The 25,368-nt window shown below is 57.5% G+C and overlaps 1 protein-coding gene across 1 annotated transcript; it reads left to right on the top strand.

Moving 5' to 3' along the window:
* The first annotated feature begins 2,510 nt into the window (after positions 1-2,510).
* On the top strand, positions 2,511-25,368 carry NCAN (neurocan). Its single transcript, XM_049788468.1, has 15 exons — positions 2,511-2,581; positions 8,421-8,500; positions 9,338-9,733; positions 12,174-12,348; positions 12,434-12,561; positions 13,872-14,165; positions 15,327-15,959; positions 16,102-17,424; positions 19,511-19,630; positions 20,620-20,733; positions 20,895-21,053; positions 21,596-21,678; positions 23,897-24,041; positions 24,707-24,889; positions 25,050-25,368. Exons 1-15 carry the CDS (start codon positions 2,550-2,552, stop codon positions 25,205-25,207), a joined length of 4,023 nt encoding a protein of 1,340 aa, XP_049644425.1. The 5' UTR covers positions 2,511-2,549; the 3' UTR covers positions 25,208-25,368.

The following is a 25,368-nucleotide window of genomic DNA, read 5'->3' as shown; positions in this document are numbered from 1 at the left end:
ACCCGGGGCATCCCTGATTACTGCTGAGGATGCAGTGACTCAGTCCAGGCTGTCCAGTGTGGCTGGGCGTCCCCCCTCCTCCGCCACCACCTCGTTCCTTGGCAAGAGGAGTACACGGCCGGCCCTGGGCAGAGTCCAGCTCGGCCCTCCCCGCCTCCTCACCCCACCGGTGCAGCATGAAAGAGAGCCCTGTTTCTCCAGTGAGTCACAGCACGGGCTCCCGGCCTGCCAGGCAGCCAAAAGCGGCCCATTCATTTGCCTCAGTGAGAACTAGAGGGGCTGTGGCTTCCCCGCACACCCTGACGTGGGGCAAGGGGGAGCTCTGGGGGATCGAGGGAAACTGAGGCAAAATTCCAATGTCCCAGGGGAGGAGATCTCAGCCCCAGTCTGGCTGCGGAGCTCAAGACCTGAGCCTGGGCCTGAATTTTCCAGGGCAGGGAAGGAACCAGAAAGACACCCCCAACATATGGAGGGTCTGGGTCTCCCTGGGGTGCCCTGCGGACTGTCCCTCCGAGGTCTGGAGCACTGGAGGACTGTGACAATAAAGGCACCCAGGGACCTGGCAGGGCCTCTACCTAGAGGAGGTGCTGGGCTCTGACCCAGGGGTGCCCCTCGCGTGAACAGCGTGGGAAGTGTCTGGAGCAGGGCCTGGCAAGGGGTGTGGCAAGATGGGCGTAGTCACCGCGTGGGCGTGGCCTCATGATCAAGTCTCGGCTGTCATGACAGGTGTGATGGGCGTGGCCTTTGGTGGGGTTGGCCGCGCAGGGGTGTGGCCAGTGTAATGGGTCCAGCCTTATTTAAGGGTGACAGGTGACTTGCCTATGTGATGGATGAAGGGAGGTCGGGAGGGTCGCCTGGGCTCTGCCTCCTGCTTCCTGATGGGCCCCAGTCCCCCGCCCCCTGAGGCAGCAGCCGGGGGACAAGAGGGGACAGAGAGGCACCAAGGTCTCTTGCCAGCTCCGGCCCTTTGAGGCCGCCCGTTCCCAGGCCGGGCGCCACCGCTCTGAAGCCCCAGGCAACCGCCCACCGGGCCCCAGGCCAGGCCCTCAGCGCAGAACCCCCAGACTGGGCCGGGCACAGACAGGCGTCGGGACTGAAGCCAGAGGCTCTCCTAGACCCTTGCACTATTTCGGCTCTGCCCCTGCCTCGACTTCCCCAGCTGCAGCCGCGAGACTGCAGGCGGTCCGAGACAGCATGGAGGTGGTCCAGGTTCCATCCGGCCACCTCGCGCAGTCCCGAGCATTCCAGGGTCACTCCTGAACCCAACACTTGTCTCGCTAGCCTAGGATGCTTTGCTTTTTCCCTCATTTGTGTTTGTGTGTGTGTGTGTGTGTGTGTTTTGTTTTGTTTTCAGGGGTCACTCCTGAAGGTGCTCGGGGAACTCTTATAGGATATTGAGGATCGAACCCAGATCAGCTGCGTGCAAGGCCAGTACCCTCCCCAGCTCTCAGCGTCACACACACAGAGACCCACAAAACCATTTTGGGGAGTGGTTAAGCCACACCACGTGATGCTTAGCGTTTTCCTCGTGGCTCTGCACTTAGGAATCACTCTGGGTGGCTCACAGGAGGACCTAAGAGATGCTGAGGATCGATCTGGGGCTGCCACCGGCAAAGCAAGCACCCTCTCCTTTGTGTCCTCCCTCCTCCCTCCTGAATTCCCAGCACCCCGTTGCCCCACCACCACCACCCCGCCCCAGAACTTAAATCTTTTTGTTGTTGTTGTTTTGTTTTGTTTTTGGGCCACACCCGGCGGTGCTCAGGGGTTACTCCTGGCTGTCTGCTCAGAAATAGCTCCTGGCAGGCACGGGGGACCATATGGGACACCGGGATTCGAACCAACCATCTTTGGTCCTGGATCGGCTGCTTGCAAGGCAAATGCTGCTGTGCTATCTCTCCGGGCCCAAATCTTTTGTCTTTTTATTTTTGTTCTTTTGTTTTTGGGAGCCCACTCCTGGCTCTGCGGCTCTGCACTCAGGGATCACTTCTGGCGGTACTCAGGGGACCAGTTGGGATGTCTGGGATCAAACCCAGGCCGACCGCGTGCAAAGCAAAAGCCTTTAACCCCTGTACTATCTTTCCAGCCTCTTTCCCTTAATTTATTTTTCCTTTGGGGCCAGACCCAGAGATGCTCAGGGGATACTCCCGGCTCTGCACTCGGCCTGGGCATCACACGGTGCCAAAACCCACGCACAGGCAAAGAAGGCGATCCCACTCCTCCCCTCCTGACTCAGTTTCCCCATCTGTAAGCTGGGGCTGACCCGGACACCCAAAGTCTAGGGGCTGGCTCCTGGAGCGAAGGGAAGCAGGGATCAGGAGGTTTGGGTTCGGAAGCAGCTCAGAGTCCCCGCGGGTTGGGAAGGGTTGGACAGCGCGGGCCGGGGGTCCGGCAGGGGCGCCCCCTCCTCCCTGCAGCCTGGCAGCCCGGCTGGGGGCGCATGCGCGGAGCGGCCCGCCGCCCCTTTATAAGCGCGCGCCGGCGGTGATGCTGGAGAGCAGCGCGGGGCGCGGGGCTGCAGCCGGGTCCGCGCGGGCCGAGCCGTGTCCTTTATGCACCGCGATGCGTCCGAGCTAAGAGCCAGGTGGGGGTCCGTCGCGGGGCGGGGAGCGGTCCTGGGGGGCGGGGGGCCGGCCTCAGATCCCAGCACTGGGGAGCAGAGAGGGGGGGAAAAGCCCCCAGAAAGGGCAAGGGGCGCAGAGGGGGAGGGGAGCCCCGGGGTGACTGCAAAGGGAAAAGGGGGACCCCCCGGAAAGTCAGCGGGGGTGCCGGCCTGGGGGTGGCAGGTGATGGTGGGAGGAAGCAGGAGCCTGGACCTCGCGGTGGAGAGGGGGCCTGCCTGGGTGGGTCTCGAAATTGGGGAGGGGAGCGCTCCTGGAGCTGAGTCCCCCAAGGAATGGGGGCGCCCCGAGTTCTCAGGAGTCGCTGGGACACCCACATGTTGTAAGGCTGCAAAACGGAACCTCAGCACAGGCACCCCGGGATTTTAAGTGGGGATTCCCAATTAGCAGATGAATAGAGGATTGATCCTAGGCTGGCTGGCAGTTGGGATAAAGGGGACCCCATCACCCCAACAATCTGGCTACTGTGTGTATGTGAGGGTCGAGGTCTGCACGCTCCGTCTTGCCCTTTGGGCAGCCCGGGTCTGAGTGAGGCAGGGAAGAAGCTTCAGGGGGCCCCATCTCAGGGAGGAGGTCCCTTTTTTCCCAGGAACTGGAGAGTTTGGGGTTCGGACTCCCTCTGGGCTTTCCGGGTGAATTCTGGGCTCAGACCCCCCAACCACCTCCATTAGAAGCCCCTGCCCAGTGAGGAGCACCCCATCCCCAGGAGGGAGTCTGCGGCACCTCCACTTTAACCGCCAACCCCCCACCCCTGGACACCCCAACCTCGCTCCTTCAGTCCCGTCTTTCCCTGCGGACCCTTGTGCAGGAGCTGGCTTAGCCTGGGGACAGAGGGTCTGGTAAGAGGGGTGGCTGGGACCCCACCCCAGCCCAGCCTGGAGAGCAGAGACCCCCATTCCCAGCACCCAGGCTTTGTTCCTCTCAGCGGCCCGTGAATGAGCCACCGCAGGCAGAGGGGGTGGGGGTTGGCACGAGGCCCCTTGAAGGGGGAGTCTGTGTGTGGGACCCCAGAATCCAGCCGGACACTTGCTCATGGCAGGGTCCCCTCCCCGCGCTGGTCAGCAGTGACGTGCACCAGGGTTGGACTGGGGTGTTCCCCTAGGAAGGGGTGCTGGGCTCTGGGCCCTGTCCCTGAATCTGATGTTAATGTAGGGGTGTCTTTGTTAGGAACTTGTGCAGGGACCTTGTGCACCGGCTGGTCCCCAAAGGCCACGTTTTCCTGCCGGTGTGTTTTTGGGGGCTCCAGTGGGGGTGGGCTCAGGGAGCCTCTGTGTGTGCGTCTGTGCGGCGCCATGCCCGACCGGCTCCCTTTGTTAGTGTCAGTGAGTGTGGAGTGTGGAGTCTGCGGAGGGGGGGTCCCCAGCTTAGCGCTGTCTGAGGGTGCACCGTGGGAACCTGAGCATCTTCTGTTGCGAAGGGGCTTGGGGACGTGATGGCCTGCAGGCAGAGTCTGGAGCTGGCACTGGGGGACAGGGCAGGGGAAGCAGACCCCTGGGGTGGGGTGTCTGGTTTCTTACCCCCTCTGGACACCCAGACAGGACCCCTGGATCCCTGCTCCCCACCCCCAGTGGGGCCCCAGCCTCACCTAGGACCTGCTTGCAGACACCCTGGCATATTCCTGGAAGTAACACTTGGTCACATACTGACACCCTGAACTTGCCTAGAAGGGAGGACAAGGGTGTAGAAAAGGGATGCACAGTACACGCACAAACACACACACACACACACACACACACACACACACACACACACATGAACTGACACAATACCTCCCTTGGGGCTGCCCAGCCCCCACTCCCCTCCTCCTCCAGGCAGCCCCTGATTGCATATGCATGAGCCCCTCCTGCATAATTCATAAGGGCCCAGTCCACCCCCCGCGGTGGAGGCAGCAGCCCCTCTAAGAAGGGGTGCAGGTGTGGTGGGCGCCAGTGAGGTAAAGTGGGTGAGTGTGTTGCCTGTATGGTGGGCCGGGGGGCTGCCCCAGAAATGCCCACAGAGGTCCACAAGGTTATTTACTCCCAAAGGGCTGCTTGGGACCCAACAGTCTCTGGGACTCACAGCTGAGCGGTTTGAACACGCCGAGGTAGAAGTGTGATAGGTGAGCACTGTCGTACAGCTGGGGAAACTGAGGCACAGAGTGCTTTAAGCAGAGGCGGGAGATCAGAGATTGGGCTTGGTGCCAAGTCTGAGTTCCTAAGCTTCCGAAGAATGTATGTGTGTGTCTGCATTTCTGTTTGTCTGCATGTGTGTGTCTGTGTCTCTGTGTGTCTGTTTGTGTGTCATGTGTGTCTCTTTGTGTGTTTCTGTGAGCATGTGATAGAGAGAATGTGAATGTCCAGTCTCACTGGGCACCGGCCCAGGAGGGCCAGAAGAGCCCTGGCGGACCCTCACTCCTGGAGACTCTGATTGGGAATCCAGAGGGCATCCCGGTGGAAATGGAGATGCCAAAAAGAAGGTGCCAAGGGACATCTACTCGGCCAGACCCCTCCCTGCTGTGCAACCCACCAAACCCTGATCCACTCTGGTCCCGGGTGGGCACTCTGAGGAGGTACAGGCTGAACTATCAGGTTCAGCACCATGGACAGGGCCCCCCAGCTTTCCCCTCCTGGTTCAGAAGCACCTCCAGAAGTCCTGAATCCTGGTTCCCCACTGCACCCCGATTCCAGACTCTATCCAGGCCCCCCTCATGAGGCACAGAGCTGCATTTTTAGTTGACTCCCCCAAAACCCATCATCCACCCACCCTGAAGCAGAAGCAAGGGGCTTTGTAGACTGAAAAAAGGGGGGTCTGGGCAGGCTCAGCTGTGCACGCTGACACCCCGGCACCCTGAGACTGAATCCTACTGCTGCTCCCAGCATGGCTTGGCTGGATGGAGCCAGGCTGGGGGGGCGGGGGCGGGGCCCCTGTTCCAACTGGTACTTGGCATCGCTTCAAAACACACACACACACACACACACACACACACACACACACACACACCAACTCCAAATCCCCAAGAGCCAAGAATAGAATCTTGGCGACATTCGCGTCCTGGAATTGGAGCTGAGAATCGTGCCAGTCTGCAGCCCCTGATTCACATCAGGGTGGGGGGCCAGGGCTGGGGCTGGCGCTGCTGTGAGGAGGCCTCCACTTATAGGGAGACTGAATCCTGGAGTGTTGTGGGGAGTCAGGGAGGGCACTCAAAGGGCTGGAATTCGTGCCTGGTACTCTGGTTGGATCCTTGGCACCACCCACATTCCCTGGTCCTTGAGCAGCAAATCAGGAGCAGCCTGAACAAGCTGGGCATAAACCCCCAGAATGTTTTATTTTTCTGCCCCAGTGGTTACTCTGTGAGATCTGAGCTTGGGGGTCACTTTTACAGATTTTGTGGGGCCCTCCAGTACAAGGGATAAGCACTGTTATGCACTCATATTGCAGCCCTCTAAGTCTTCTTTTTCTTTTTCTTTTTTCTTTTGGGGGGGCCACAGCCAGTGATGCTCAGGGGTTACTCTTGGCTATGTGCTCAAAATTCGCTCCCAGCTTGGGGGACCATATGGGACGCTGGGGGATAGAACCATGGTCCATCCTACGTTAATGCATTCAAGGCATTGTGCCTACCATTTGTGCCACTGCTCCGCCCCCCAAGTCTTAACAATTTAATTTGGGGATAGGGCTGGAGCGATAGCATGGCAGTAGTGTGTTTGCCTTGTATGCAGTCAATCTAGGACAGACCTTGATTTGATCCCTGGCATCCTATATTGTCTCCCAAGCCAGGAGCTATTCCTGAGCACAGAGCAAGGAGTAGCCCCTGAGTGTCACAGGGTGTGGCCCAAAAAGAAAAAAAAATGGGGGGTGGGACTGGAGAGATAACACAGCAAGGAGGGTATTTTTCTTTGCATGCAGCTGTCCCCCAAGCACTACCAGGAGTGACCACTGAGCACCACTGGGTGTGGTCAAAATTATTTGGGTGAGGGGCCGGGCGGTGGCGCTAGAAGTAAGGTGCCTGCCTTGCCTGCGCTAGCCTAGGACGGACCGCGGTTCAATCCCCCGGCGTCCCATATGGTCCCCCAAGCCAGGAGCGACTTCTGAGCGCATAGCCAGGAGTAACTCCTGAGCGTCACCAGGTGTGGCCCAAAAAACAAACAAACAAAAAAATTATTTGGGTGAGGGGTTCCCCTGTATTGTCCAGGACCTTGGAGGTCACATCTAGTGATACTTGTCCAACAGGCCATTGTGCAGGCCCATCAATACGATGCTGGTTAAAGACACTGGAAGGGGCCAGAGTCATGGGATAGGGGGAGGGAGTTTGCTTTGACATGTGCATCCTGGGTTCTATCCCAGGGTCCTGAGCCCCACCAGGTGTGATTCCTGAGTACAGAGTCATGGGTCATCCCCGAGAACTGCTGAGGGTGGCCCCTAAAGTTTTTGAAAATTAAATAAACCCAGTGGTGCTGGGAAACCCAGGCTCACCCTAAGATCTTAGGGAGCCATGAAGGCCCAGTCTTGGAGCCAGAGAGACAGCATAGGTCTTAAGGTTCTGGGCAGTTCCAGGTTGCTCCCTAGAATTAAATAGGGTTCCCTGAGCCTCACCAGGAGTGACCTCCTGAGCCCAGAGCTGAGTTAGCCCTGAGCACTACTGGGTGTGGCTAAAATATATTTAATATTATATATTTAATATAATTTTAATATAAAATATTACATATATCTGTATATAAGAAGAAGAAAAAGAAAGCAAAACTTGGGCCTTGCACAGGTGCCAGACCTGTGAACTCTCTCTACCTGGTTCCGGAAAATGGGGTTTTTGTTCTTTCTTGCCCATGTTCTGTTTTGGTTTTGGTTTTGAGTTTGGTTTTTGGGTTTTAGTCTACACCTGACTGCACTCACTCAGGGGTTACTCTTGGCTCTGTGCTCAAAAATCGCTCCTGGCAGGCTCAGAGAACCATATGAGATGCTAGGATTCGAACCACTGTCCATCCTGAATTGGCTGCATGCAAGGCTAATGCCCTGCTGTTGTGCTATCTCTCTCTCTCTCTTTTTTTTTTTTTTTTTTTTTTTTTGGTTTTTGGGCCACACCCGGCATTGCTCAGGGGTTACTCCTGGCTGTCTGCTCAGAAATAGCTCCTGGCAGGCACGGGGTTCATATGGGACACCGGGATTCGAACCAACCACCTTTGGTCCTGGATTGGCTGCTTGCAAGGCAAACGCCACTGTGCTATCTCTCTGGGCACTGTGCTCTCTCTTATCTCTTCGGCCCCTCTTGCCCATGTTCATGTGAACTAATGCAGCAGTGGCAGGGGCCGAAATAGCAGGGTGGGTCTGAGCTGAAGCTGAGAGTTCCCTCAAATTGAAGGGTCCCCCATCTGGTACGTGAAAAGACAGAGTCCTGGGGCCGGAGAGATAGCATGGAGGTAAGGCATTTGCCTTTTATGCAGGTCATTGGTTCGAATCCGATATCCCATATGTCCCCCGAGCCTGCCAGGAGCGATTTCTGAGTAAGGAGCCATGCTGAGCGCTGCCCGGTGTGACCCAAAAACCAAAAAAAAAAAAAAAAAAAAAAAAAAAAAAGAAAAGAAAAGACAGAGTCCCAGAGGGGCATTCTGGGAGTCTCACAAGACTGAGAACTCTCAAGATCTGCATTTCTGAACCAGAGTGCTGGAATCGGGGTTCAAATCCAGGCTCAGCCTTGGCTGGTTGGTTCCTCATGGCTGCGTGACCTTGAGTGCGACCCGGCCTGCTGAGTCCTGGTTCTGGATTTCAGGGCCTGGTCTTCCCACTTATCTCACTGCTGAGCTCATCCCTTCCTCTCTCTGCCTCTCCCTCCAGGCCCAGGATGGGGGGCACTCGGGGGTGGGCCTCTGGCCTGCTCATGCTCCAGGCGCTGCTCTTAGTCACGGCGGAAACCGGTAATTAGCTTGTGCATGTATGTGTGCGTGTGTGTGCACGGATGTATCTGTGCATACTCACATGAAAGGGACTGAAGCTGGGGTCTGGGACCCATGAAGGCAGCATCCCTAATTGGAGTGTTTTCTCCCCATTCTGCAATCCCCCAGTGCTGGGTCCCTGGGTTTTCCTGGGGAAGAAAATGGGAACAGATAAAAAAAGGTCTTTGAACAGTCAAAAGTGAACAAGGCACCTGAGAGTTATTTTTAGAACTTGTCAGCCTGGCTGGGGTTTCTTTTCTCTCTCTCTCTCTCTCTCTCTCTCTCTCTCTCTCTCTTCTCTCATCTCTCTCTCTCTCTCCCTACTCTCTCTCTCTCTCTCTCTCTCTCCTCATCTCTCTCTCTCTCTCTCTCTCTCCCTCTTTCTCTCTCCCTCTCTTTCCCCTCTCTCTCTCCTCTGTTTCTCTCTCCCCTCTCTCTGTTTCTCTCTCTCTGTTTCTCCCCCCTCCCAGCTTAGCAGAGGGAAAGAGCCATGCAGCAATCAGCGGGGGGGTGCCAGCCTGGATGAGGGCACAAGGCTCTGGGTTCAAGTGCCCATTGGTGTCTGTGCAGAGCTCAGGCCTGTGTGGTTTCCAGCTTGTAGTGGCATCTCGAGCCTCAGTTTCCTGCTCCACCAAGGAGAATGAATAACTGGGCGCCTTCTGAGTTAGTTCTGAAAATCAGTGACTGATTTGGTCATCGAAGTGGCCACAGCAGTTCCCCAGGGGACTCCCCCAGCCCCTTCTCAGTCTAGTGAGGAAGGGACTTTGTGTTGGCCCATATCCCTGATCCAGGCCTCCCTTGATCCTCCGACCCCGCCAGGCACCCAGAGCAGCAGCACAGACAAGGGCCTTCACCTGCAGAAGCTGGGCCCAGGGCCGGTGCGGGCCGCGCTGGCCGAGCTTGTGGCCCTGCCCTGCCTCTTTGCGGTGCAGCCGAGGCCCGACGGCGGCCGGGAGGCGCCTCGGATCAAGTGGACCAAGGTGCGGGGGGCGTCGGGCCAGCGGCAGGACACCCCCATCCTGGTGGCCAAGGACCATGTGGTGCGCGTGGCCAAGGGCTGGCAGGGCCGCGTGTCGCTGCCCGCCTACCCCCGGCACCGGGCCAACGCCACGCTGCTGCTGGGGCCGCTGCGAGCCAGCGACTCGGGCCTCTACCGCTGCCAGGTGGTGCGGGGCCTGGACGACGAGCAGGACCTGGTGCCCCTGGAGGTGACAGGTGAGCGCGGGTTGGGCAGATGGGGGCGGGCCGGAAGGGGCGGGTCAGTGTGTGGGACATGGTCGCCAATGGAGGTTGACCAGGGGGCGGTTCCAACATTGGGGCATGGCCAGAAGAGACAGCACAATGATTGGGCATGGGCAAAAGAGGCAGGCCCACCTTAGGGGCGTGGTCATCAGGGGCTGGTCAGCACAGGTGCTGTCCAAAGGGGCGGGACCTCCAGGCCCCCCATTGACTTTCCTCAGCAGAACATGTGGTAGTACTGCGAGTCCCTGTGGTTCTGATGACGCCCACACTGTCCCTCCCTGTCCTGCCCTTCCACACCCCACCCCATTATTTTCGTGGCCTTCTGTGGCTTTGTCTATTTTGTCTTTCCCCGTGCAGAGCATTGAACGTGACCTCGCTGGAGCAAGGCCTCCACTCAGCTCTTTCTTTTCTAAGTTTAGTTTTTACAGAAGCCCAAGGAAAATTTCTATTTAACAGAGAAACTCTGGGGCAGAGCCTTCTCATGGGGTTAAGGCACACACTTTACACATGGTCCAACTTGGGTTCCATCCCCTGCCCCATGTCTGTCCCCCAAGCACCACTAGGAGTGACCACGACAAAGTTCTGAGTTGTGGCTTCAAAAACAAGACGGAACTGATTTTATTTAAAGAGGTTCTTTTCACCAATTTGAGTAGACAAATAAATAAGCCTTCCCAGGACTGTTTAACCAACTGTTGGATTCTTTCTATGCAGATTTCAATGTAGGATTTTTTTTTTAACTGATAAATGTGAACAAGGTAAAAAAAAAAAAAAACACCTTTTCATGGGGCAGTCTCAGAAGAAACCTTGGAGCACACAGGGTCCCCATCAGTAGCCCCCAGGTTGCTGTAGGAAGAAATCCTGGGGTTCCTTAAGGACTGCGTCATTTTCCAGGCCCAAAGGTCTTGGTTATTGTTTGGTTTTCATTTTGGGTCACCCTCAGTGGTGCTCAGAAGTGACCTTAGGGTTAGGATGCAACTAGGGTTAACTGCCTACCAGACAGTTACGTGCTTTCATTGCATGTTCTTCCTGATCTTGCTTACCTTTATCTTTTTTTAATTTTGGAATCACACTCGCTGTGGTCAGGGCTTACTCCTGTCTCTGCACTCAAAAATCACTCCTGACTGGACTTGGGGGACCCTATGAGATACCAGGATAGAACCCAGGCCAGCTAAGGCAAATCTACCTATAGTACTATCTCTTTTCTTCTTTTCTTTCTTCTTCCTCCCTTTCATCCTCCTTTCTTCTCTTTCTCTTTCTCTCTCTTCTTTCTTTCTTTCTTTCTTTCTTTCTTTCTTTCTTTCTTTCTTTCTTTCTTTCTTTCTTTCTTTCTTTCTTTCTTTCTTTCTTTCTTTTTTTGTTTTGTTTTGTTTTTGGGCCACACCTGGCAGCGCTCAGGGGTTCCTCCTGGCTCTACACTCAGAAATCTCTCCTGGCAGGCTCGGGGGACCATATGGGATGCTGGGATTCGAACCACCGTCCTTCTACATGCAAAGCAAATGCCCTTCCTCCATGCTATCTCTCTGGTCCCATTTCTTTCTTTCTTTTCTTTTTTTTGTTTTTTTTTTTTTTTTTGGTTTTTGGGCCACACCCGGTAACGCTCAGGGGTTACTCCTGGCTATGTGCTCAGAAGTTGCTCCTGGCTTGGGGGACCATATGGGACACCGGGGGATCGAACTGCGGTCTGTCCAAGGCTAGCGCAGGCAAGTCAGGCACCTTACCTTTAGCGCCACCGCCCGGCCCCTTTCTTTTCTTTATTTCCTTTCTTTCTTTGTCTTTCTTTTCTTTCTCTTTTTTTTTTTTTTTTTTTTTTTGCTTTTTGGGGCACACCCAGTGACACTCAGGGGTTACTCCTGACTATGCACTCAGAAATCGCTCCTGGCTTGGGGGACCATATGGGATGCCGGAGAATCGAACCTCGGTCCTTCCTAGGTCAGCAAGTGCAAGGCAAACACCTTACCGCAAGTGCCACCACTCCGGCCTCTATTCCTTCCTTCCTTCCTTCCTTCCTTCCTTCCTTCCTTCCTTCCTTCCTTCCTTCCTTCCTTCCTTCCTTCCTTCCTTCCTTTCTTCTTTCTCTCTCTCTTTCTTTCTTTTTTTTGATGTTTTTGTTTGTTTGTTTTGGGGCCACACCCAGTGGCACTCAGCGGTTACTCCTGGCAGGCTCGGGCCCTCTATTTTGATTTCTAGCCATGCTCAGTGGTGCTGAGGGCTGACTCCTTGCTCTGTGCTCAAAGATCCACCTTGGCAGGGACTGGGAGACCCTATGTGGTGCCAGGGATAGAATCCAGGTCAGCTGTGTGCAAGTCAAGTGCCCTCCCTGCTGTCGTATTACCAAAGCCCCTAAAACTCTGTGATTGTCTTGAGCATAACGTGACCTGATGCACCCCCACATCTGTGTTCTTGTCCCCCACAGGTGTCGTGTTTCACTATCGGGCAGCGCAGGACCGCTATGCTCTGACGTTCCCCGAGGCCTGGGAGGCCTGTCGTCTGAGCTCAGCCACCATTGCAGCCCCACGTCACCTGCAGGCAGCCTTTGAGGACGGGCTGGACAACTGTGATGCAGGCTGGCTCTCAGACCGCACTGTCCGGTGAGGGGGACAGAGGCTGCTGGGTTGGGATGGGGGTGGGTTGGGGGGTCACACGTCTGAAGGGGACCCCTCTTTGCCTCCACAGATACCCCATCACACAGTCGAGACCCGGTTGCTATGGCGACCGCAGCAGCCTCCCCGGGGTGCGCAGCTATGGCAGGCGGGACCCTCACGAGCTCTATGATGTATATTGCTTTGCCCGGGAATTGGGGGGTGAGTCTGGGGCCTCGGAGTCTGCCAACCGCCCACCTCTCCCCAACTCCCTGCCAGATACTATCTCCTATGAACCCCATCTCCTCTGGGTGCCGGGGATTGGCTTAAAGGGTAAAGCTCAGGCTTTGCTTCCCCTTCTCTTCCTCTCTGATCTTGTCTTCTCTGATGCTTTAATACTTCTGGGGCCCAAGTCAGCTCATTAAAAACAAATCAAAGAGGGGCCAGAGAGTTAGCATGGAGGTAAGGCATTTGCCTTGCATGCAGAAGGACAGTGGTTCGAATCCCGGCATCCCATATGGTCCTCCAAGCCTGCCAGGAGCACTTTCTGAACGTAGAGTCGGGAGTAAGCCCTGAGCGCAGCTGGGTGTGACCCCCCCCACATAAAAAAAGAGGGGCCGAAGCAATCGCTCAGTGGGGAAGGCACATGTCCTGCTTGCAGCCAAACTAGATTGGATTCACAGCATCCCATAGGGTCCCCTGAGCCTGCCAGGAGTGATTTCTGAGCACAGAGCCAGAATTAACCCCTGAGTACTGCTGGGTGTGGCCAAATAATAATAATAATAAATAGAATAGACTAAAACAAATTAAATAATGGAAGGCAGCCTGCAGTTATGACACAGCAGGTAGGGTGCTTTCCCTAGGTCAATCCCCCAAGTCCACCAGTAGTGACGCCTGAGCATAGAACCAGGAGTGAATCCTGAGCACCGCCCTGTGTAGCCCCCAAACCAAGAAAATCAGGGCTGGAGCAATAATACAGCGGAGGACTTTTGCCTTGCACTAAACCAGGTTTAATCACCAGCATCCCATTAGGTTTCTGAGCTTTCTGGGAATAATTCCTGAGCACAGACCCACGAGTAACCACAGAGCACGAATCACTGCTGGGTGTGACCCCCCCAAAAAAATCCCAAAAATAAAATTAAATAAAGAAAATAAAACAATTCAAGGGCCCCAGGGACTGGAGCACAATACAATTGCCTTTCATGCAGAAGGTCGGTGGTTCGAATCCCATATGGTCCCCTGAGCCTGCCAGGAGTGATTTCTGAGCACAGAGCCAGGAGTAATCCCTGAGTGTTGCCAGGTGTGACCCAAAAACCAAACCAAACCAAAACAAAACAAAATCACTAGGTGATCTTGGTGCCCCCTCTATCCAAGGGACCCCTCCATAGGGTGACCCCCCCAAACCAAAAACCACTGAAAGCATAAAGATGCAAGGATAAACCTCACCCTTCTACACAGATGGGGGTTCTTTAGAGTGGGGAGAGGGGGACCCCCACTCATGCCTCACCCACCCCGCGCCCCTCCCCATGTAGGTGAGGTCTTCTACGTGGGCCACGCTCACCGCCTGACCCTGGCCGGCGCGCGTGCCCAGTGCCGTCGCCAGGGGGCCACGCTGGCCTCGGTGGGGCAGCTGCACCTGGCCTGGCATGAGGGCCTGGACCAGTGCGACCCGGGCTGGCTGGCGGATGGCAGCGTGCGCTACCCGATCCAGACCCCGCGCCGGCGCTGCGGAGGCCCAACCCCGGGCGTGCGCACCGTGTATCGCTTCGCCAACCGCACGGGCTTCCCCTCGCCAGAAGCCCGCTTTGACGCTTACTGCTTCCGAGGTGCGTGGTGCATGGGGGTGATGCATGGGGAGTGCCCGGAGGGTGGCCTGCGCAGATCCAGAGGGTCCAGGAGATGAATGGAGAGAGTATATATAGCAGGGGGTTGAAGCACTGGCCTTGCAGGCGGCCCAACCAATTCGATCCCTATCAAGGCTCTCCAGCAGGGCCAGAACTGACCCTTGGGTGGGGCCATCCCAGGTGGCCACCTAAGACCGCACCCAAAATGGATAAGCACCTGTCCACCCGCACAAAGGGTGAAGGCTGGCCCAGAACATGGCCCCAAACTGGGCACAGCCCTGGAAAGACATCGCGTGCCATCCCAGGGAAAGAGGGTCCCCAGAAACCTGGGTGGAGGCCACATCCCCGGTTATGCTTTCTAACAGACACCTAGACATGACCCTATGAAGCCACGCCCTTCCCTGCTTGCTAACCATCAGACACGCCCCTAACAATGCCACGCCCACATAAGGCCATACCCCATTGGACAGTGAGCTGGTCCCAGGGCAGAAGCCACGCCCCTGAGCTAGGTTTTCTCATCCGCACCTGGACACGCCCCCATAAGGCCACGCCCCTGACCAAGCTTTCTAAGGGACCATTGGACACACCCCTATTAAAGCCACGCCCCTGGCCCCCATTCCTCAGTGAGCTGGTCCCTAGGACAGGCCACGCCCCAGGCTTTCTGGCAGTTAGACACGCCCCTTATTAAAAAGCAGGCAAGCGTGGACACGCCCACTCAAAGACCACGCCCATAGCCTGCTTTCCCTGCTTTCCCTCTGGAAGAGAAAGAGAGGGAGACTCTTCTTGGGGCCTTCAGTCTAGATGGTGCTCCCCACATAAGAAGTGATACCTTTTTGTCCACCACCCCAGATGCAGGGAAGACCCTTCCTGGGGATTCTGCAGTCCCAAGATAGATCTGGAAGCCAGAACCCCATATGCAAAGCTACATCTGTGTCAAGGGCGGTTCTCCCTACATTACAAAGCCATGTCTGTCTGCCCTAGGCTCCTGGCCCCTGAGCTGGCCATTCTGCGTTCCCCTCCCTTGGTGACAGGGTCCGGCTCTCAGAATCTCCTCCAAAGTGCCATAGATGCCCAGACAAGCACTGTCGCTGTAGCATGGGGGCCTGTGGTAGAACTCCCTGGACTCGTCTATGTCTTCCACAGCACATCACCCAGCACCACCACACGGAGACCCAGAGCCCCCCTCGTCTGGGGATGAGGGGGAGATGCTGTCTGCAGAAGGACCCTCAGCTCGAGAACTGGAGCCCAGCTTGACTCCAGTGGAGGAGGAGGAAGAAGAGGAAGAGGAAGGGGAAGAAGAGGAGGAGGAGGAGGAGGAAGAAGAGGAGGAGGTCACCCCTGACTTCCAGGAGCCTCTGGTGTCCAGTGGGGAGGATCCTGTGAGGGTCCCTGAGAATCAGGAGCCTCTCAGCACCCCCCAGCCCACACGTGGGGTCCCCACACTGACCTCCAGCCCTGCCCAGGAGGCCCCGGGCTTGTGGCCAAGCACTGTGGCCCCAGAGCCCAACAGTGTGGAGGCGGCAGAAGGCCTGGAGGCCACGCAGACCCCGGCCAGCCCCCCACCCAGGAAGAGGGGCCGCTTCCAGGGACTAAATGGACGTCACTTTCAGTACCAAGACCCCCATGAGGGGCAGGAGGGGGCGCAGGACGCTCCGGCCCCTGAGGCTGCTGGGAACCACGTGGAGCCCCCTCGGGCCACCGGAGCAACGTCCCAGGGTGGCCGGAGCAAAGGGCCCTGGGCTGTGCTGACCAACGAAGTGGAGGAGCCTGGTACAGGTAAGCCTGGCCACCCCTGGGCCCAGGAACTCAGTCCCTGGGAGCTCTGTCCTCTGCCCTGCCCTGCACCCCAGTGGTCACCTCTTTGGAGGAAGATTTAAGTGCTTGGGGGCAGTGTTGGTATCTCTTGATGTCATTGCAGGACCCGCAGGCGGCAGGAGCATCCCTGAGCCCTGGCTCTGGCCCCCCACTGAAACTGCACCCAGCACCCAGGACCCCAGCAGGGTCCCCAACCTGGATTCAGGGACCACCCAGGGCCCTAGTGATCTGGCCACCCCTGGGCCTCCATGGACCCCTTCGATGGCTTCCACACCTGCTCCCAGTCCCTCAGACAGCCCCAGCCCTGCCCCTGAGGCAGCTCCTTCCCCAGACATCCCGGTGGTGGCCATGCTTCGTGCCCCCAAACTCTGGCCTCTTTCACGTCTTCCGTCCATTACCACCGAGATGCCGGGGGCAGAGGAACAGAGTGTGGCCTCCCCGGAAGCTCCAACAGCACCCCCTGCCTTGGACCCTGGGACTTCAGGCAGCCTTTCCCCGCAGCCCAACTCCAGCTCTGCAGAGGCGGTCAGTGGGAACACCACCCTGATACCCCATAGCACCCCCAGAGTTCCGGGGTCCCCCACACTCTTTTGGGCGGATACAGAGACTCCATCTGGGGCCAGTATTAGCCCCCCAGAAGTGGACTCGGGGCAGGAGGAGGGACCCAGCCTCCCAGATTCTCAGACTGTGCCGGAGCCGGTCTCCAGACAGGGTCAAGGGGTCACCAAGTCCCCAGGGTCCCCCAGCACTTCTGAACTTGTGCACCCCACGTCTCCAGTTCCCATGAACAAGCACCCTTTACTGCCAGGCCTCAGCCTGCAGGACCTCCTGCACCCCAACTCGACCCCCTCGGACAGCCCTGGAAGGTCCTTGGTGCCTGGGGCCACCCCGCCTTTAGGGTCTTGGACCATAGTTGCAGAGCCTACAATGGGTGACAGTGATGAGTTGGCGTCCCCCGGGGCTGCCAGCAGCTCTGAGCCCACCCAGTTTGTCCTGGGGGTCACAGACCCACCCACCAGCTCATCCACCTGGTCCCTGGCCCCAAGTGAAACAGCTGGGGTTCCGACCACACCTGCACCTGCTGTCTCGAGTTCCCAAGTGCCTCTGGAGTCCGAGAGCCCCAGACCACAACCCCCAGAGGCAGAGGAGATAGCAGAGGCTGTGGCCCCTCTGCCTGAAGGCAGCCCTGCCGGGGTGCCAGACCTCCTCCCTCTGGGGACCCCAAGTACAGCCAGCCTGGAGGAGTCCACGTTGACCTTCTCAGGGGACTCCCCCAGCACCCTGCCACCCGCCTCCCTGAGTCCTGGAGATGGGGAGCTGGAGGTGCTGGCTGGGAGCCCTGGTTTGGAGGGCTTCTGGGAGGAGGCGGCCAGTGGTGAAGAGCCAGCCCTGCCGGGGACCCCCGCGAACATCAGCCTTGAGGAGGGTGAGCCTCATGCTGGAAATGCTGGTGGGGTGTGGGGGTCCCTGATACTGGACTAGGTTGGTGTCCGTGGAGGTTGGGGTGGGGGCTAGACTCTGCAGCTTCCAGTCAGCTTGGACCCTTCTGTGCTGGATCTCTGGGGGACTGTGGCAGTGGGGGAGGCAGAAGACGAGACAGAGGGGGTACAACCTACTGGGTCTTCCTTTGTCAGGTTCTACGCTTTGTATTTTTTTTTTTGTTTGTTTGTTTTGGGCCACACCCGGTAACGCTCAGGGGTTACTCCTGGCTATGCGCTCAGAAGTTGCTCCTGGCTTGGGGGACCATATGGGACACCGGGGGATCGAACCTCGGTCCGTCCAAGGCTAGCGCAGGCAAGGCAGGTATCTTACCTTTAGCGCCACCGCCCGGCCCCAGCTTTGTATTTTTTGATTTGGTTTCATACTCCACAGTGCTCAGGATTCATTCCTGGCACTGCTTGGGTGAGATGCCAAGGACTGAACCCAGGTCAGATGCGTGCAGTCCATTTGTATTCTGATTTTGGGGCCACACCTGGTTCTGGATTTACTCCTGGCTTTGAGCTCAGGGATCACTCCTGGCGGGGCTCAGGGGGGAACCTGTGCGATGCTGGGGATCACACCCGGGTTGGCTGCATGCAAGGCAAGTTCCCTCCCCATGGTATGGTCACTGCAGACTTTACAGACTTGGAGTGCAAAGGAGAGGAAGGAGGCAAATTGGGGTTGCACTGGGGGAGAGCCAGGGCCCAGGACAGTGGCTCAGGACGAAAGTGGGACCTCCAGGCATCTCTGGCCTAGCTGGATCCAGCCCCTAGCTGCAGCCCAAGGCGGGGGTGGGGGTGGGGAGTGGGGAGGGTGAGGGTCGCCTCCCCCTCCGCTTTCCCCAAGGCAGAAATGCTAATGAAGCCAGAAATAGCTGCGCCCCCGCGAGAGACTGAGTCAGCGCCAGCCCGTGGGCAGGTGGCACCCGGTTAGCTCAGGCACCTGGCGGGGCTCACACTCCCAGCCCTGCGCAGGCACACACATGAGGGGCCTCAAGCACCCTGACACTTCTGCCATGGGAGGGCGTCTGCCCTCCCATAGTGGCCTGGAGGTTCTGCGGCCTGGGGGCACCCCTGTCCCACCAGGGTTGCTCTCACCAGGGATGTGGAGAAAGCATTCACTTCTCTGCCAGTTTATTCTTTGCAGGGGTTTGGGGGGGGGTCCTACCTGAGGTCACGCAGAAGCTATTCCTGCTCTGGCACTCTGGTAGTGCTCAGGGGACCCCTATGAGATGCTGGGGGGTCCAAGCGGCTGACCATGGGCAGGACTCGTGTAGGCACCTCCAGCCTGGTTTTGTGCCTCCACCTGGCTGCAATTCTTTTTTTTTTTGTTTGTTTTTGTTTTGTTTTATTTTGTTTTGTTTTTTTTGGCCACACCCGGCGGTGCTCAGGGGTTCCTCCTGGCTGTCTGCTCAGAAATAGCTCCTGGCAGGCACGGGGGACCATATGGGACACCTGGATTCAAACCAATCACCTTAGGCCCTGGATCGGCTGCTTGCAAGGCAAACACCGCTGTGCTATCTCTCTGGGCCCATGGCTGCAATTCTTTGTGAAGCTCCACCAAGGGGAAACTGAGGCCAGTTGGGACCAAAGCTGTAACAGAGGGGAAGAGCTTTGCCTTGCACATGGCCAACCTGGGTTTTATCTCTGCCATTTTTTAGGGTCCCCAGGAGTGATTTTTGAGCAACACCAGTGTGACCAAAATGAAAAAAAAAAATAAAACAAAGAAAGACAAAGCAATCTTGGGGCCAGAGACACACAAGGGTCACCACATAGGATCCCTGGAGCACTGTCGGGAGTGATCCCCAAACAGTTATAAATAGTCCTGAGTTCAGTGTAGACAACCCTTCTCCTAACCTCTCCCTAGAAAGACAGACAAATCTGGGTCTTGGGGCTACAGCTTCCTTGCACCTGGAAAGGGGGTTAGTGGGGGTGGGATGTTGGTTCTCCTCCTGCTGGTGCTGGGAACCCCCAACCATGGGAGGGGCCGGGGTTTGGAGCACCAGGGCCCCACCCACGCTGCCGTCCTTGCAGCAGCACCCCCGGACCCGTGCGAGACCAGCCCCTGTCTGCACGGGGGCACTTGCGGTGCCAACGGGACCGTGTTCGGCTGCAGCTGCGTGCCCGGCTTCTCCGGGGAGAACTGCGAGATCGGTGAGTGCCCACGCGGTCCGGCGTCGCCCTCTCCCGGCCAGCAGTGGACCTGCAACAGGCTGGGAAGTGACGGTGCTGGAGCCTTAGCACAGCGGGGAGGGCGCTGGCCTTGTGCGGGGCTGACGCAGGTTCGATCCCCGGCATCCCATATAGTCCCCTGAGCCTGCCAGGAGTGATTTCTGAGCGCAGAGCTAGGAATAACCCCTGAGCGCCGCCGGGTGTGCCCCCCCCCCCAAAAGAAGTGGCAAGTCCAGAGTCTTAGAACAGTGCAAAAGGGAGCGAGTGGTGTTTTCAGAGGTTCAATCTAGGTTCAATCTAGGTTCAATCTCCAGCATCCCATAGGTCCCCTCGCCAGCACCTCCAGGAGTGATTCCTGAGTGCAAAGCCAGGAATAACTCCTGAGTATCTCGGTGCGGCCTAAAAGCAAACAACAAAAAGTTAAAACAAAAACTCCAGCCATTCCCTTTGTGGATGCTTAGGCCCTGATATGGTGCAGCTGTTAAACCCCCAATTTGAAAAGACAAAAAAAGCAAAACTGGGTGTCTGGACCAGGTGTAAGTTCCAGGGTCCTCAGGTGTCCACAGGTGGGCCGGATGGGACCGGACCGTGTCCATGGTCCAGGGTCACCCTCAGACCAGTGCCCTGACTTCTGGCAAATGTCCAGCACCCTGAATCCCTCTCTACGCCTTTTTCTACACCCATCCTCGAGCGCTGCAGCAGCTCCAAATTCACCGGGGCGTGTGTGTGTGTGTGTGTGTGTGTGTGTGTGTGTGTGTGTGTGTGTGTGTGTCTCCGCACTGCTTTGGGGCCTCAACTGTCCCCAAGCACTGATTATGCGATGTTAATGAAGGTGTCGACTCAGCTCCCTCACTCCTGGTCCTGTCAGACCCACTGTGTCCATGCAGTCCTCCAGCAAGGCTGTCCGGTCCTAGGCGGGTTTGCGGGTGCCGTGGGGCCCAGTGGTCTGACCTGTGCCCTGAACCCCACAGACGTGGACGACTGCCTGTCCAGCCCCTGCGAGAATGGTGGCACCTGCATCGACGAGGTCAACGCCTTCACCTGCCTCTGCCTCCCCAGCTACGGGGGCAGCTTGTGCGAGAAAGGTGAGACACCCCCCTTGGGGCAGGGTGGGGGCATGAAGGCCCCAGAGTGCCCCACTTGGTGACCAGACCCAGGGAAGCTGAGGGGTGGCCAGGATGAGGTGATGGCAGGGGGATGTCCCCGACCTGGCCTTGGCTGCAGGGACGCCCTCTCCCCCGCACAGACACCGAGGGCTGTGACCACGGCTGGCACAAGTTCCAAGGCCACTGCTACCGCTACTTCGCCCACCGGCGGGCGTGGGAGGACGCCGAGAGGGACTGTCGGCGCCGGGCCGGACACCTGGCCAGCGTCCACTCGGAGGAGGAGCACAGCTTCATTAACAGTAGGGATGGGGGAGAGGACCGGGCAGCCCAGTCCCCTCCCATGCAGAAGCCCCACCCAGGGGCATGGTCACACCCAATAGAACCACGCTCATTGGACTGGTCATGTTAGATGCCCCGCCCACACACCGGAAGCCTAGAGCATGATCAGACAAGACCACGCCCAGTCCAGGGGTGACCAGTTAACAAGACCCCGCCCAGCAATCAAAGGTCCCGCCCAGGGGCGTGGTCAATAATTGTCTCCGCCCATCCAAGGAGCCCCACCAAGAAAAGTGGCCACATAACTGCCAGGCCCAGTGATTGGAAGTCCCGCCCAGGGGCGTGACTACACATGCCCACCAACCTGCAGTCTACCCAGGACCACATTGCATGACCACGCCCACCCGCACAGGGGTCAGACAACATGACCACGCCCGTTCATCGGTAGCCCCGCCCAGGGCGTGGTTGTACAGTGTGACCACGCCTGTCACTGGTAGCCCCGCCCCGTCCTCCGACCCTGCCCTGGGGTGGCCGCACCAGCTGTCCTTCCTTGGCCCATCCACAGGCTTTGGTCGCGAGAACACTTGGATCGGCCTCAACGACCGGATCGTGGAGAGGGACTTCCAGTGGACAGACAACACGGCGCTGGTGAGGCGCCTCTGAGGAGCCCCCGGGGCTCTGGGCAGCCCAGCCCTGTCTACCTGCTGTTCCAGCGCTTTGGGGGCTGCAGGCGAAGGAGGGGGCAGAACCGCCTCCACCCTCAGCTCCAGGCCCTGCTGCTCTCCCCTGGACCCCACCTGCACCCTGGCTCCAGAACCCTTCAGAACCCTTTCCTCCACTGCTGCCCAGTGTCAGCAGGACTCCCCAGAACCTGGTCAACTAAGGTTGAGGGGCTGGAGCAGTGGGGGAAGGCACTGCCCTGCGGGTGTCCCACCTGGATTCAATCCTTGGTCCCCCTTAGAGTCCCCAGAGCCCAGGTAGGAGTGATCCAGAGCACAGTCTGCAGTAAGGCCTGAGCATCATTGGGTGTGACCCCCCCAAGATACTGAGGATGAATTCGCATGACACAATGAGTCATTGGACTGTTTTGTTTGCTTCTTTGTTTTTGGTTTTTGAGCCACACCCAGCGGTACTCAGCTCTGCATGAGTACTTAGCTCTGCATGAGGGCTCACTCCTGGCTTCCTGCACAGAAATCACTCCTGACGATGCTTGGGGGAGTCGGGGATGGAAATGGGGTCAGCTGCATGCAAGGCAAACAAACACTCCCCACTGTGCTCTTGCTCTGGCTCTATTGTTAGAATTTCTTTTTTTTTTGTTTGTTTTATTTTGTTTTTTTGGGCCACACCCGTTTGATGCTCAGGGGTTACTCCTGGCTAAGGGCTCAGAAATCACCCCTGGCTTGAGGGGACCATATGGGACGCCTGGGGATCAAACCGTGGTCCTTCCTTGGCTAGCGCTTGCAAGGCAGACACATTACTTCTAGTGCCACCTCTCCAGCCCCTATTATTAGAATTTTTTGTGTATGTGTGTGTGGTTTTTGGGTCACACCCGGCAGTGCTCAGGGGTTATTCCTGGCTCCAGGCTCAGAAATTGCTCCTGGCAGGCACGGGGGACCATATGGGACCCCCGGATTCGAACTGATGACCTCCTGCATGAAAGGCAAATGCCTTACCTCCATGCTATCTCTCCGGCCCCTATTAGAATTTTTTAAAGATCTTTTCCTCTGGGGAGATGGCCCAGGAGTGCTTGTCTTGTACGGGACTGATGCCAGATTTGATCCTGAGCACCCAGGTGGTCCCCCAAGCACAGACCCGAGATTAAGCTCTGAATACTGTGGGGCAATGCAGGAGGCTCTGGGGTGCCCAGGGAGGGATCAGAGGCTGCCCACGTGCAGGTCACTTGCTGCCACTGAATCATGCTCCTGCCCACGGTTAGTCTGGTAAAGCTGCTTTGGGCACCATGGCGATGTGGAGCAATCACCTCCTCCACAGAGTTCCAGAACATTCCATCCAGGACATTCCACAAGGAGACGACCTTGTACCCAGAAACCTTTATTATTGTTTTTTGTGCGTTTTTATTTTAATTTTCGCACTCAGAAGTCACTCCTAGCATCACGTAGGGGCGCATAGAGTGTGGGGCTACCGCCCAGCATACCTTCACCATAACACATGGTACAGGACCCCCCAATCTTCAGCCCTGTTCCCACAGAAACTTATTTTTTTTTTTTTTTTTGGTTTTTAGGCCACACTCGGTGACACTCAGGGATTACTCCTGGCTATGTGCTCAGAAATCACTCCTGGCTTGGGGGACCATATGGACACCGAGAGATCAAACCACTGTCCATCCTAGGCGTGCATGAGCAAGGCAGATGCCTTACCACTTGCGCCATGCTCCAGCCCCTCCGCCATGCTCTTAACTGCTCCTAGGGCTGCAGCACAGGACTGTGGGGTGGGCATTTGCCTTGCATGTTGAAGACCCAGATTCAATCATTGGTTCCCCCAAGCACTGCCAGGAGTAACTCCTGAGTGCAGAGCCAGGAGTTAGCCCTGAGGGGCTGGAGCAGGTAGACCGACTTGGGTTTGATCATCAGCATTCCATAGGTTCCCTCAAGCCCCTCAAGCAGTGATTCCAAGCATCACAGATGTGGCCCCCTCAAAAAAAATAAATAACAGGAGTAAACCCTGAGCACCACCAGATGTGAAAAATCAGATCTCCAACCACCACCACACCAAATAAAAGGAATAAAAAGAAAAGAAAAAAGAAAAATCAAATCAAACTAAAATGGGGCTATAGAAGAGATGGACAGCGGGCAGAGGGCAGTAACCTCATACGACCAGGTCCCCTGAACACCCCCTGTCCCCACAGCAATATGAGAACTGGAGGGAGAGACAACCGGACAACTTCTTTGCGGGTGGGGAGGACTGTGTCGTTATGGTAGCCCACGAGAGCGGCCGCTGGAATGACGTGCCCTGCAACTACAAACTGCCTTATGTATGCGAGAAGGGCACAGGTAAGCCAGGACACCCACGGGGACCCATAGGGACGCCCACCCACAGGGACACCCTCCAGGGCCTGTTTCAAGGTTCATTCTCCCCTACGGTGTAAGAAGGCCTAAAGTGTGGGCCCAAGTGAGAGCACAGCGGGAAGGCATTTGTCTTGCATGCAGCAGACCTGGGTTCAATCCCTGGCATCTCAAAAGGTCCCCCAATTACCTCCAGGAATGGTCCTTGAGCGTAGAGCTAGGAGGAAGCCCTGAGCACCTCCGGCTGTGGACCCCCTAAAAGAAGTCTAGATTTCCCCCATGTATGGAACACAGGTGTCTGGCCTCTGATGTCAGAGGCTGCCCCCACCCATCACCCCCCAACATAGCATGCCGGGTTTTGCTAAGCCAAGCTATGCTTAGGTCATGGGACCGGAGAGATAGCACAGCACTTGGCCAACCCTGAACAAACCTGGGTTTGATCCCCGGTATCCCATATGGTTCCCTGAGCCTCCCAGGAGCAATTTCTGAGAGCAGAGCCAGGAGGAATCCCTGAGTGCTGCCAGTTGTGGCCCCAAAACAAAACAAAACAAAACAGAAAAAAGGATCCTGTTCTGGGTGGAGGAGCTCTGGGGGACTCTGGGCGGCTGTGTCACCGCAGCCCTCTGGGCCACGCCGCGTGTCTGTCCCCGCAGTGCTGTGCGGGCCGCCCCCCGCCGTGGAGAACGCGTCCCCCGTGGGCGCGCGCAGGACCCAGTACCCGGTGCAGGCGGCCGTGCGCTACCGCTGCCGCCCGGGCTTCGTGCAGCGCCACGCGGCCGTGATCCGCTGCCGCAGCGACGGCCGCTGGGACCCGCCCCAGATCGTGTGCAGCCGGCGTAAGTGGAAGCTCCCGCACCCTGGCACCCCTGCATTCCGCACCCCTGTACCCCTGCATTCCGCACCCCTGCACCCAGCACCCCGCACCCCTGCGCGCTGAGCCTGGAACAACTAACCCTCACCCCTTCCCCTGGCTCCTTGCCCCCCTCCGCCCTGCAGCCAGACGGTCCCATCGGATGCGGCGTCACCACCACGGCCGCCACCCGCACCGCCACCCGCATCGCCACCGCCAGCCCCGGACAGAGCGGAAGAAGCGCCGAGGGCGCCAGGCCGACGCCTCCTCCGAATGGGAAACTGAGGCAGGCAACTTCTGCTGAGCCGGAGGAAGCGCCAGTCCGGGTCCCGAAGCAAGCACAAGGCCTCCCTCCTACGCGTGTTCTGGAACTTTCTTCCCCAGGGCACCCGGGACCCCGGAGAGCAAGCTGAGGCCCCGTTCCCACTTGGCAAACCTTTGTACAAAACTCCCCAATTTTCCTTC

This window comes from Suncus etruscus, chromosome 15 (genome assembly GCF_024139225.1).
Source record: "Suncus etruscus isolate mSunEtr1 chromosome 15, mSunEtr1.pri.cur, whole genome shotgun sequence".
Classification (NCBI taxonomy): Eukaryota; Metazoa; Chordata; class Mammalia; order Eulipotyphla; family Soricidae; genus Suncus; species Suncus etruscus.
Note: the sequence above shows the minus strand (reverse complement) of the source record. Positions and strands in the feature narration are given on the sequence as shown.

What these genes read in the sequence shown, in the direction of transcription:
- NCAN (XM_049788468.1), top strand. Translation starts at nt 2,550, where the DNA reads ATGCACCGCGATGCGTCCGAGCTAAGAGCCAG. An exon ending in CGGGGAGAACTGCGAGATCG is followed by an intron (nt 19,631 to 20,619) that starts GTGAGTGCCCAC and finishes TGAACCCCACAG; the next exon opens with ACGTGGACGACTGCCTGTCC. An exon ending in GGGCAGCTTGTGCGAGAAAG is followed by an intron (nt 20,734 to 20,894) that starts GTGAGACACCCC and finishes TCCCCCGCACAG; the next exon opens with ACACCGAGGGCTGTGACCAC.